Here is a 14,250-nt window from a genome sequence, read left to right on the forward strand (position 1 = left end):
TAACGTGAGACTAGCAATTATTCTAGCTCACAAATTAAGTCAAAAAAACCTACCCTTAGGGAAAATAAAATAGATTTAGAGAGAACATCAAGTCCTTTTTATGTGTGAGTGAAAATACTCTTTAAGTGCACACCACACCAGAAGAAAAATTTTAAAGGTAGCCATATTATTCAAGGACTTATACATTAGAAGTCAACTTTATTTTAATTCAAATATGAAAAGCTTCTAAACCACATATATATAGCATCACTGTATTACAGCAGTGTTGGAGCAAATGAAAACTATATCACTAAGAATGTAATAGACACAAATACCAGTAACACACAGACTACAGATAAAATATATCTATTCATCTATTCTTTAAACATACCCTGTTACGAACACGAAACTTTGTAGTAGAAATGAAGAACATGAAGATCCATGGAAAATACACCTTATAAAGTAAATTAGGTTAAAAGGGATAGTGGTTGCGGATGAAATAAATCCCAGTATTTGCCAACAAAAGATATATTCACCTGTTTCCATTTTTTTCATGCAAGCCAGAACCCCAATATCTTGGTACACCTAAATATTTCAGTTTATGGGACTTAGACCACTTCTGAACTGAAAATACAAATAAAGATAAGTTCATGAGTTCACATAGTAGAGACTCGCATAAAAAAGGAGTACTCACATCACTTACAGTTTCTGCATACATATGAGCTGCTTATTTCATGGGAACTTGTATGCAAAGTATACCGGAAAGTTAATGAGGCATCCGTTGTAGGGACAGAGATGCAACTAAAGTTTCAATTTACACAATATGATCAACAAAACTATAAAAAACATCTTACAAAAAACCCTGATTTTACTACATGTCTGAATTAGATTTCAATCATTTAAAAATAATTTTAAAAATTACCTAAAAAGATTCTCTTAAAGTTCAACCTTACTCCTATAGGCTCTGTTTTTCTAAATGCTTGTAGTTCATTAAAAACATTTTAATAGACTGCTTACTTTCATCTGGCTTAGCAGCTCGCATGTAGAACTTTAACTCAGTAAAAAGAGGTCCATTCTGGCTGGGTTCCTTTAAGACAATTTAAAATTAGTTAAAAACTGCTGTGTTAGTGCCTAATAATTATTAAAAATGTATCACAAAATGTAACATTCACCCTATAAAAGCATATTCTCCCTCAAATGCTCTACCCAGTGCTGATAAATTCAATAGAACATGTTCTTTTTATAGAAGGTTGGCTCTAAAAAGCTATTTTTATTATAAATTGTTTAACATTAAGGGTATCAAAGAATCCTTTCCCATAACAAAAGATTAAAGAATAACAAATTAACTGAAATGTATAGAATTACCACCAATAATTGGCAGCAAAAGTTTAGCAGAGAACATTAAACAACATTCCTTATCTCAGATTTTCCAGATTAAAGCTGGATCGCATCAGTTGCAATAGCCATTAGTGAGCCTAAAGTAACACCTACAATGATTTGATGGAAAAATCTTAACAAAAGTTAAATTCTTGCTGAACGTAAGGTATTTTGTTCCCTTCACACATTAGTTGATCAAGGTAAAAATTACAGAGGATTTCACAATTTCTCTTAAACTCAATTCTAAGAACTACGCCTATTTTGACCTCAAAGTCTACCTTGTATTTAAGCTAACGTAAAATATTTCAGTTCCATTTTCTAGGGACAAATATATGGTAAACACGTATTACAAGTAAAGTGCAAGAGAGAAATTGGTTTGAAAACACCAAAGCTTTGAAATACTGCAAGAATTGCAAATGGGCAAGTACCTTGACTCTACAGTTCCAGAACTTAGCGCAGAAAAGAAAAAAAGTGATTTCAACTCGTGCAATTTTTCAGTGATTGATTTTGAGAGAAGCTTAAGCAATTTATTTTAGTCTAGTTACTCCTATATGTCCAAATTCATTCTCAGTGAAAGTATCTGTTTTGGAATATCCTACACTTAAAGCTCTAACCAAAAAGAAGGATTTTTCTCTGGCAACGAAACCCATAAAGAATACAATCACATGATACTAGCAAAAGTTCCAAGATATATAACATCAATCTTAAACAGTTTTAATAGTAACTTGTAAAAGCAGATATAGTGATCCAGAAAATTGCTAAAGGCCAGACTGTATCACTCAGCTAATAGAGGTTTACTGCTGTCCGACATTAACAAAGCAACGTAAAGAGATCAAACACACTGATGAACGTGGGCTTTAGCGTGCATCTGATGTATTGGCTCAGAGTAGGAAGACCAGTCAGAATGAGAGCAGATACCAGCTTAGGCACCACTCCTAGGCCTGGACACTCGATTACAAAGCTACCGCCTATCTCCACCTCACTTTTTCCAGCAGCATTGCCCTGATAAACAATGGAGCCAAGACAACAGCGTTCTGGCCCCTCCTTGTGGGATCAATGTTCAGACTTAAGCCATCAAGTGGGGGGGGGGGGGGGGACCAACTAGACCAACTGATCAATGCACACAAACTTTGGTACATGCATATTTATTTTCAGTTAGTTTATTTATCCACTATGGGCAACAAATTAGCGATAGAGAGATTATATATACAGAGAAGAAGGGCTGAAGAGCTGAATTCTTATACTGCAGTTATCTCGAACAAACGTTATTTGATCTATTCACTTGTTTCTGCGTAGCATAATCCATTAATACTCTAACTTAATTAGAATATAAATTATACATATTATTTTGATTCAATTTACATAGGTTTGAAGAATGTTATTTTCTTACTAAAATACAGTGAAAAACTGTAGGTGTTAAAAATTCTTGAAGTATTTATCTTTAAATAAAATATTCCACAAAAAGTTATGTCTCAGTGCTGAAAAAGATATAACTTTCCCTAGTCAGAGGAAATGCTGAAAATCTGATATCTTTTCATACTTGACGGAATGGAGAAATGATTTAACCATAAAACAGATCTTCATGTTGACTATGAAGCTGTTTCCCCACAATACCATTAATTCTACATACATGCCATACTAGTCATCTTAAAATACACTAAAACCAGAAAGACTTCAAACACAAATTTCTACAACTTTTTGCCCAGGGTCATTCTAAACACATGATTTGCAGAACTGAAATTAAAGTCTAAATAGAAGACACCATAATGAAAGAGATTATGGAGTACGTGTCGAAACCCAACAAATTTCTTCAAGTAGTATTTGAAGAATTCTGATCTTTTTCAGTCAGCAATTTAATGAAGTGTTATTAAACTCTGCATCCACTCCTGAACAATGACATCTGAAAGGTCCACATGTTAAAAAGCATTTCTTTTTTTAATAAAAACTGTGATACATTTCGTACTGCTCAGACATCAATACTATGAGGATATGTCAAAGACTAAGCCAATTTCCATCCCGCTTTAATAGCTTAATTTGAAGAACATTACTATAGAAGCACATATTTTATTAAACACTAATAATTGTTCAAAGCTGTTAACCACTTTGCTTCAGCTGATGGATCAACTAGGAATCACCCAGGCATTAGAAAAAAGGCTCTTATCTGTAGTTGTGTTATACTAGACTGTAGAGGCATAATACGTTACGGGTCATTTGTGAGGGCAGCACAAAGACTGGGGCTACTCTTTATTGCCATAAAGACAAAATTATAAAAGACAAATTAAAAGTGAGTAGTCATCTGGGAGATTAGCAAATTTACAAATTGCTGCAACAAAGTGAATCTAGCATAAAAGCAACCCAAAAGTTATGACAACTCTTCTTATATTCAGAGCCCAAAGTGGAGAAGAGAAGTAGATGGATAGGTTTCAACCTCAGGGAAAGAGAAGGTTACACACAGCATAAAATAATGCATATCTGACGATTTCCCAAGCAAGTCAAACTGGATTCTCCCATGAAAGTTAAATGGCGCTCTGCTTCCTGATCAGTCCAAACTCAGAAGGAGCCAGTAATTAGGAGCCAATGCCTCTCACAGGCATGCCACTGCTGATAACCTGAATGTCTGTTATCTGCTTCTAAAAGAGGCCACAGCTCCTGCATAATAGACACCCCCTGCCCTCGATGGCTCAGGTTGGGCATGCAAAAGCAGGTTGCCACCATGCAACAGCTGCAGGCTGGGGCTCCTGGTCTATGTGGAATTTCTGCCCACAAACACCTAAGGCAGTAGCAGTACGCTGATGTTGAAAGTGTGGTAGTTTGACATTTGCATTGTAAGCAGTGCTTTTTTCAGCAAGTGACAACATTTTGGAAAAAAGGGTCATCACCAACAGTATCTTGGGGTGTCTGAACAGTATCAAAACCAGTACTCTAGAATTTCCCTGTAGTCAGCAGATATAAATATCAAGATTAAAGGCACATACTAACTAAAATGTATTTTATTCTAAATTAACCTGATCTTTTAGTTTCAGGAACAAATGTTAAAAGTATTAACATATTTACGTAAGTGGCCAGCCTATTACAGTAAAGCATTTCAGTATCGCCATATAGTTTAATAAATAAGAGATTAAAACATTGCAGTTCCGAACTGTGCTGAAGAACTAATTTTTTATATTGTGAAGTTCTTCTACAGTTTTCTGGTATTTGCTTTTGTCACAGGACCAGAAGTACCACAAAGATAATGAATGGTCTGGATCTACTATGGCTATTCCCATATTCCCAAGTTTTTTTATTAAGACTTTACCAAGGAATCATATATAATAGGAGGATCTATACAAATAATCTAGCAAAATTTAAGAAAAAATACTTTATACCTTAGGAAGAGAACATTATAGCCAAATCAAGTTAAATAAATCGTTTTTATTTTAAGATTAAAAACATCAGAAAATTTCAACTAATATAAAGAACTTGCTGATTTGCTACAATAGGCTAAAAATGAGCTATCAACAATGCTTTTTCTTCTCTCTAATCATTAGGTTAAAAAAAATTAAGTGTCAATGCCATTTTAATTCAATAGAAATTAGAATACGTATGTGTTTTATGATAAAACATTTAAAGGACTTTATATCTGTGGGGATCTCAGGAATCAAAGTTTTGCTGTTTCTACTCCCAAGCCATCTGTCAGCTTACCAACATCCAGTGGTGAGTAACAGTTCACACAGACTCACTGTTAAATCACAGAAATTCTCCAAAAGCTAGATTTCATTCATTTTGTGATATTTGGGCTGTTTAAAGGAAGCAGCAAATGAAACAGAATCTGATCCGTTTCATGAACCTTTTTCAACTCCGCTGATGTTCCATTATCCACCCTCATACATAGGAGTCCCAATTCTCAGCAGCATTCCTCTAAATCACCACACTTACTTTTATTTTAAACAGCACTATGCAATTGTATTCTTTTCAGTCAGAAGATGTTTTAAATTACACATGCTATTCTAGAACAAACATTTTAAAAGTTGTGAAGTAAAGATTCAAATGCTGTCTTACCACTTTTGCAACATAAGGTGCATCACTGCCAACTGACTTTGAAGAATTAACATCAGCTGTTAAAAAGGAAGCATTTATTAGTAGTAGGAGAGGAAACTGTCACAAAACACACACTTCATACACGTCTTTGCTATGCAGCATGGACAAACAAATGACAAAGCAATTAAGTACTGATGTGAACATGTATCAGTACCTTAGACTTTGGTAAGAGAACTACTCTATATGGCAAGACTACTCTATATGGATATGGCCTTGTATTCTCCCTTCTGTTTGAGGAGAACAGGCAGTTTACTAAAGAAAGGAATTCTTTTTTATTATTCAGTAACTTTTTCCTAGTCAATAGCATTTCCTTCCTTTTCTAGGACTGCGATGAACATACACAGTTGTGGACACAAAAGATGAAAACCACATTCATTCTACTATTTTGCCATGTCACGTATCCAAAAGTGACTTTCTGTTACTACTAAGCTGTTGATATTTGTGACAGAAGGAGATACAGGTATGAAGGACATCAAGTTAGGCAAGCACAAAGTACAGGAACAGTCGGGGGCACAGCTTTGTGCAAATGATGGGGAAGCAAACAGAGGACAAGCTTTGGCTTGAAGAAAGCAGGAATTAACACGAAGAACTACACAATTTGAGCAAGGCTGAGTAAGTAGTAGAGAGCTTCTTTGGCAAGAAGCCACCCACTGGTCCTGTTTTTCTTCTTAATCCACTTATGCTGCAGTCTGTTCATTTTGAAAGCAGGACGGATTATTAATTTTTTTTTCAAATTAGTATGAATTCAGTACAATTTTTCGCCAAGAGGAGGAAGACCATAAATGCATAGCAAAAGAAAACCTTATTATCATGATCACATTAACTTTCATCCCTTCAAAATTGTTTGGAAAATTACTAAGGGCAATCATGTTTTTTTAATTCCCTGAGGTATCCTCAAGACCTCTCTTATCTGTTCAAATAATAGAGATACCAAGTATGGAACACTACCCACTAAAAGACGTTTCCCTTGAATTCAATAAACAGCATTGCAAAACAAGATCTGTGCTGATGCTTTAAACTGTAAAGTCCAAGATTTCAATTTGTTTTGAGCATTGGTTACATAAAAAAAAGTATATGACTTATGTCAGAAGTTCACAAGGCAATGAAAAAGTCAAAAGCAGCACCAAAGTCAAAACCAGCCAAAATACTGGCTGATCAGTAGCCCTCATAGAATATACTTAGGCAGTTTCAGTTCAGATTTTGTGATATAAGAACACTCATGCAAAAATCCCTTCTTTCAGCCAGACCAAAAATCATATTTAAATAAATACTAAACTATCCTTCCACTGCTAAAAAATAATCAAGATTTGGTTTAAAAAAATGAATAAACTACCACCGGAATCTCAAACAACCACAGTGCTTACAATGACCATTTGTCCACTCTTGTCGTTTTTTTCCAACACCATGAACCAAGTTAAGGTTCTAGTAAAAAAATCACTTGAAGACACTCTGCATTTCTAACTTAGGGTCAATTTTTCATTGTTTTGAGTAAGGATAAACATCTCACTCTCCATTTTAAAGCATTATTAAAGATAACTACACTTACCAAGGTATAGGCGTCCAAAACCTCCTTGCCCTATAGGGACACCTAATTTCCATTCTTTTCTTGATGTATCTGCTAGAACCTCCCCCAGGGCAAACACTTCAGCAAGTTTCCTTTTTGCAGGGGCTTTTTTTCCAGCAGTCTTCTTATTATATGGCATTTTCCCTGGAGGGAGAAGAGAAAAGGGAAGGAAAAAGAAAAAAAAAAACCACAGGTTACATGCTGACCAGACTTATTTTATGTAGAAATCTGTTCGAAGCATGAAAAAGTACAGATTGTTTAAGTTTTAATTTGTTACTACAAAGATACTTTAAAAGAAATACAGTAAGTAGTTTCACTGGCATGAATTCTAAGTGAAAAACAACTAATTTTTCCAGGCACCACAAAAAAATTTGACAGCAAAAAGTCTTCACAAGTGAAATCTATTAGAAGACCTTGTATAATACGTGCTAGAAAAATCTCAGAATCTATCGTACTCAATCAATCACACCAATCATAGGTTTAAACTTAGAAAAAAGTAAACTAGTGAAATAAAGCCCCTCAGTTTTCCTGGAGTGAAACTTTCTTATTAAGAAGCGTAATATAGTCCAAGTCCTCAGTAATAATATGAGAAATTCCTCATAGCTGTAAAAAATACGAAATAAAATTAAGCCATTCAAACAGTTAATTTTTTTTTCCTCCTATATAACTGCAAGCAACAAAAATGAAAGTCTGCTTATTGTTCACAGGGCAACATTTAGTAGGTCATCAACAAACTAGTACATAACTATCTGTTTTGAGATCGTAAATGTAAAAGTATTACCGTCGACTTCTCCGAACCTCAGGTCTCAGATAAGCAGTATTTCCAGAAATAACATAACAGCCCACTGGAACGAAACAAATGCATCTTTGCATGGCAAAGACTGTACTAGATCTCTTTACATGAAAGGCCTTCATGATTTGTTTTGCAGAGAACTGATCTTTCCCTCTACCTTAAGAAGATAAAACAGAGCCAGAGTTATTTTCTAAAAGATACCGTTCTGACTGGTGGAATTTTATTATTATTATTTTATTTTGCTTGGGGAAGCAGGAAGGAATATTAATACACAATTCAGGAAGTTTCTGGATAGCAAAATATCTTTTTTCCATTAGTCTAGCTACTCAATACAATAACCCTAAGCCAAATGCAGTTACTTAACATCAGTTTTCCTCTTTTAGTTCTAATGTTCCTCTAGGACTTTTTTTAATTTGCCAAATAGAAAACCACATAACTATGACAGCTGTTCCAAAAGCGCTCCCCCCTCTACAAGCCTCTGTTCTGACTGGGTAGTATCTTCAGGAAATTTTCTTCCTCAACTAACGTCTGTCACCCAACTAACATCTGAAAAGAGCAGCCCATACCCATTTCTCTACTTAGTAAATGCAAGAATAACTGTCAAGTTTCCTGAAAATGTTATTCTGCCTGCTAATACTCAAGTCTGCAGCTGTGACTGACCAAACCCCTAGGGGTGGAATGTGACTGAACAAAGACAATGGATGGAAAACTCCATGGAGATGGGCAACCATGATGTGCCCAAGGAGCTCCGGGGATAATGCAAAGGGGCTCACTTTAGCTCAGCACAAAGGGTGGGTGGGTGGTCTTTGTTTTAGGTAAACAGCTAAACAACAGTTAAGGGGAGCTCAAAATTGTTGAGTGGATCAAATGGTGGTACAAATGTCTCCCCAAGTTAGCCAGGCTAGCGTGGAGGGAGTGAATACGAGGCTCAGCCCTACATAAGAGTATAAAAACTAAACAACTAGCAAAAGAATTTCAAAGAGAGCAATGGGCTTGAGCTGGTTTCAACCCAGGTATTCGTTCCCGGTGGCTGGGGATGCATCGTGACTGTAAGCATATTATAGAGACCGGTAATGGGAATCACATCAGTATTGTGACTGAACTGTGTATTGCAATTGCTGTATTTTGCCAAGAGTAACTTATGTTTGTGTTGTTTTCAGTATATTTTGTATCACTCTCCTAAATCAGAAATCCCACATAGCATCAACTATCTTCAAATAAGTAAATTTGATATTAAATATTATGCCCTCCATACATGGAAGATCTAAAAGAATCTAGTCAGAGAGTATTGGACTCTGGCACCAAGCAGTCTGTAGACACCACAGTCATTCAATATAGGAATAAATGCAGAAGAGAGGGTGTATGATTCCATGCCAAAGAAAAGTTCTGATTTTTCAGGGTCCTTATTAATCTGAGAAGTATCTCTGTGTCATAGAACTGCATCTGAACACCTACTGTGGCTAAACAAATAACTTCAACAAAACAGTATTATGAAATACCCACATCACAAGAAGACACTGGTATTTATCAATAACTACATTGCGCAAGCTTCCTCATTATCACAAAGCAGGATGTTTTAATTCTGCACTACTTTCCCATATTTCCACTTACTTCTATACAGTAACATTCTTCCTTATACCAAGATACAGTTTTGACATTTTACACTTTAAGACTAACTTTACCCACAGCTTTATCCATACCCTGTCTTCAAGAAACTCCTCTCTTTACACCTCTTAATCTTTTTTTTTTTCATCTTCAAGGTGATACATACTGTACTCTCTTAGAGGTTCTTCCTCCACATTTTCTACAGGAAAAAAAATGAGACTTCCAAGCACCAAATGGAATTCTAGCTACCTCAGCTAAGACCATACCAATGAAAACGTAATGGTGTCAAAGTGCCAGAATGAACAGAAAATGTTAGGAATGGTTACACGTTGATATCACTTATAAGAGCAGTCCAAAAAGATCACAGCAGACCTTTAAGCAGCTTCTCAGGACACCCAGATCAGGAAAAGGATTAAAACAAAGGACAGACTGAAAGCATTAGAAGCGGTACTGGGAAAATAAACCAGAAGTCTGGAGCCCCAAGACTGACTCAGATAAGGAGAAAAAGCAAGCGCAAAAACCAACAGTGCTGCCTAATGACTCAGATGGGGAACAAGATCACACTCACTGTCATCTAAAGGGTACAAAAACGTATACAAAATGAGCATACCGTCCTCAAGCTAAGAACAATATAAAAGACATGAAGAGGGCTTGAAGGACTGCATCCCTTGACCTCTGATTTACTACAAATAATTCCAGCGAGACTTGGGCAGATGCACTTAGGTGCCTGAATGCTGGACAGACTGCTGTCCAGTAAAAGAAAAATTTGTAGCCTCTTTTTCAATAAAGCTAGCAAGCCAGTGAAATAAAACTATTGATACACTTCACATCTTTGATATTCACAGTGAGTCTCTTGAAAGTAGCCTCACCTAAAAGGGAATTAGTTCCTCAGGAGTATTAAAGGAGGAGTTGGTGTTTCCCTCTTTTTTTTTTTTCCCTTTTTTCGTTTAACGTGGTCAATAATTGTATGCCTGAAGGTATTTAGTTTAAAAAAAAAAAAATTAATGACAACTTCCCTTTATCCATAAAAGCAAAAATTCAAAATGGACATAAGTTTGAACATCCCCAGCTGGGAACCCTGCCCTTAACAAACACACTAGATACACATACATGGTTTCTTGGCTGTCTATATTCATATCCATCTGTTAAGATGGCACTGTGCCTACTTACAAGTTGGTCAAACTATCAGTAGGCCATAGGTGCCAAACACTGATCGCTTTCAATGGGCAGCATGCACAATATTAAGCACTCACTCTTTTGCAAAAAAGCTGTTATCCATGGAAATATTTAAGCAATGGCTGCACATGCTTTCACATTTATTTGGATAAATCCATTCAAGGATCTTCTATTGATTGAAACCAAAAACACCTGGAGACTGCAAAAATTTTCTACATGAAAATACAGAACTGGAAAAAAAGAGACAAAAATAATGAAAAAAGATAATGACATTTTAGTGCAAATTCTGTCATTCTATGTGCTTTTCAACTCACGATACAGCAAACATAAGGGGTTGTCAGGAAACTTATGAAACCAGAAAACATGATGTAGAGCTGCCTACTCTACATTGCACCACTGGAATAAAGTCACCTACTTCTCCCTAAAATCACCTTTAAAAATTCACACACACACACAAAAAAAAACACCTTTAACTTTCCTGCATCTCAATTACCTCTCCCCATCAGTAAATGGAAATATTTTCTATCCCACAGGTACTGTAAAGCTTAATTCATTTATGCTTGCAACCATGCTGAAGTCCTTGGAAATAAGAGTGCCATAGATGTGAAGTACTATACTATCATTCAAGTATCAAACAGACCTGACCCTACTAAGGTATCTGACAGGAACAATTTTCAAGGTGCATGATTGTAAACAGCAGCATTTTATGTAGCTACAATATGCTCAAAACAAAGATTTTGCTACTAACAAATATGAATAACAGAAGTCTATTTGTCTAAACTCTCTCCAAAAGCCTCTTAGTACTACAAAGGCTATTTTTCCTGCTTCTCCCTAATAAAATATCTTGGTAGAAACTGAATACACTGTACTTGAGATATGCAGAAAATTTTGCATCAATAGTGCTATTAGTGGAGTTATCTTTACAAATGTTGTCTGCAATGGTTGCTACTCTAGTGATACTTGAACTCTTAGAATAAATAAGAATAGCCACTTCTCAATTTTTGTTGGCATCCATTCTCAATAAAACGCTGAAATTAATATAAATGAAATTTATTTTGAAGGAAGTATGTCTGCTGTGTGGCAAGTCAGACTGGTTTCTTCCTGATCGTCTTGTTTTATTATCTGGAAATTGTCATTTTTGTGGTTGTTTATCTCAGTAGGACCTATTTTCATTCTCAACACAGAAAAGGCATGCTGGTGACCTGTGCTCCTCTTCATGAATAGGTAGTCCCAGCAAGACCTGAAATCTATGCATCATTAGTACTGTTCATCAGTCACAGCAAGACATCTAAGTCTGCCTGCAAAAAAGGAAATAAAGACAAGCAAAAAACAAAACCAAGTTTTTGCTCAAGGAGTCAAAGAACACGACACTTTAAGACTTCTGAATACTGTGGAACTGTTTCATAGGAGGGACCACCAAAAAAACAAGTACCAGTGACTTGTAATACCAAGAGATAGTGAACATAGACTTTCTTGCATAAATTGGACATTCTGTGACTGATCTATCATTATGTTACATTTTTGAGTACCACTACAATCTCATTTCCTGGCGATTTACATATCTGACAAATAATGGTACTTACAGAGGACGAGGCGTTAGGCTTCTTTCCCCAGGAAATAAGAAAACATCTTTTTAGAAAAAATTAATAAATGTACACTGGTGGACCACAATTAATGAGAAGCATTTCATTACAATAGCACCATACAGGGCAAACTGAACACTTTTTTTTTTTTAAAAACACACTGAGATGACTTTTTAAAAATTTCAGAATGCAGCTTGTTCAGAGATAGGGAACAGTCATTTACAAGAGGAATTACTGTGTTGCTCATTAATTTTAAATTTCCTTCTCAATAATACATTTTCTTCTTTTGAACAGTATTTAAGGTTCTTCTGAAAATCCTGAGCATTGCTCAGATAGTTATTGCAATAAAGAACACAGTAAGCTTTATAAGGTGCCAAATCATCTGTCACTCCAAATCACCTCACCACCAAACTAACAGCAAGTATCTACGCATGTGAGTGAGACTCTTAACTTAAAGGCTTTTTGATAGTTTGGCACACTGTATAAAAATCAACAGCTCTGAAATTCATTAGGAATCCTGCCTCATTTAGGGATTATCCCCAAGAATTAAGTGGACAGCTTATTCCTAGAGAGGAATGCACAAGTCTTTTGACACAGTAATAGCTACAGGAAGCTTCACAACAGCTTTATATTTTTGTTAATGATAAAAAGGGCCCATGGATTCCCTATATAATTCCCTATAATAAAAGCCTTAAGCACAAATTGAAAATCAACGAAAACAACAGGGTTCACCCTGCCTGCAACTGCATAAGTCCTAAACAAGGAAAGCAAATGGCGAGAAATAGGAAGTGGAGAAAAACCACAAGCACTGATAGACAGAAACCAGCTTAGCCCAGTTCTTACACAACAGGCCTGTCCTAACCGTAAAATTGCAGACTTTATTTGTGATGTCTAGGTTTGTATTTAAAAAAAAACATTATGTTTACTTTAAAGCAAAACTCAGGAATGCCTCCCAACCAAGGTGGTATTTTGTTTTGTTAGCCAAACCGGGATGTTCCTGAAGGTGACAAATCTCTAAGTGGCACAGAGTATAGCTCTTACTCCACCTTCCCCACCTCACCTTAGTGCTAAAAAAAAAACCCCATCAACAAAACAAAACAAACAAAAAAAACCCAACAAAACAAAAAAAAAAAAAAACACGAAGGAAAGCAACTTAGGCCGCTGCCACCAAAGGCAGCTTTAGAGCCAACAGTCCATGAAGGCGGGGGAGGGGGGATGCAGCAGACCCCCGGGGTGAAACTGAGGGAGCTCTTTCCCGCCTGCCCCCATTCTCTCCCTCCCTGCCGGCCTAGGAAGATGCCTCCGGCGGCACGGGCTGGGACGGGGGGAAGCAGGGCAAGTGCCTTCCCTACCCCCGGCAGCAGACGAGAGGGAGGAACAGGGCCCGAACGGGCCCCAGCGGTACCACCAGCCTCCTTAGCGAGGGAAGCGGGAAAACCCGGCCGCAACCCGCCAGAAGGGCCGGGGCCGCACAGCAGACCGAAGGGGAGGCAAAACAGCACCCCAAACCTCGCCTCCTAAAAAAAAAACTACACCCCAAAAGCAGACGCCGGCTTCAAATACCTCCTCCGTGCCCAGGCCCGGCCGCCGCTCCTTCCGCCCCGTCCGAAATTCCCGCACTGCGAGGGGCCCTGAGGCAGCCCGCCCGCCCCAGCGCTCACCTCCTACCATCGCCCGCGCCCATTGGGCCGCCGCGCCACGGCCGCCTGCCCTCGCCCCGCCTGGGGCGCGGTGCCTGCTGGGAAGTGTAGTCCGTGACCTCCGCGGGCGACAGCGGCGTGTGGTCACGGACTACACTTCCCAGCAGGCACCGCGGCCGCCATGGACCAAGAGCTGATGTCTGTTACAGGGTAGCTGTACGAAATCTCGGCGTTTTAAGCCAAAATAAATTTAGAAAGGCTTTGTCAGGCTGATGCTGTGTGGCAATAATCCCTGTCCGGGAAATAGGGCAAGACAGAGGCTGCCAGGTGTCCAGGGGACAAGGTAATGCAGCAGTTCTCCATCTTGTGTAACTGATGCCCAGGCCAAAACCGACCCTTCCAGCCACCCCAGCACCAGAGCCTGCACTTGCACGTTACTTCATTACATACCATTAC

At 37.6% G+C, this 14,250-nt stretch overlaps 1 protein-coding gene across 3 annotated transcripts in view; it reads right to left on the reverse strand.

Annotated features, from left to right (window-relative positions):
• Positions 1-13,830, reverse strand: part of VRK1 (VRK serine/threonine kinase 1) — a 38,137-nt gene extending 24,307 nt beyond the window's left edge. For 2 of the 3 annotated variants that reach the window (XM_075151127.1, XM_075151129.1), the window contains exons 1-5: positions 13,718-13,830; positions 6,980-7,141; positions 5,395-5,450; positions 997-1,066; positions 516-603 (exon numbers count right to left, since the gene is read on the reverse strand). In XM_075151127.1, coding sequence (XP_075007228.1) covers positions 516-603; positions 997-1,066; positions 5,395-5,450; positions 6,980-7,136 — 371 coding nt within the window. In that variant the 5' untranslated portion in view covers positions 7,137-7,141; positions 13,718-13,830. Of the gene's footprint in view, positions 1-515; positions 604-996; positions 1,067-5,394; positions 5,451-6,979; positions 7,142-7,778; positions 7,845-13,717 lie in introns of those variants that run through there. The other variant, XM_075151128.1, reaches the window with a different exon arrangement.
• Positions 13,831-14,250: the final 420 nt, after the last annotated feature.

The sequence above is a fragment of the Calonectris borealis genome, chromosome 5 (genome assembly GCF_964195595.1).
Source record: "Calonectris borealis chromosome 5, bCalBor7.hap1.2, whole genome shotgun sequence".
NCBI lineage: Eukaryota > Metazoa > Chordata > Aves > Procellariiformes > Procellariidae > Calonectris > Calonectris borealis.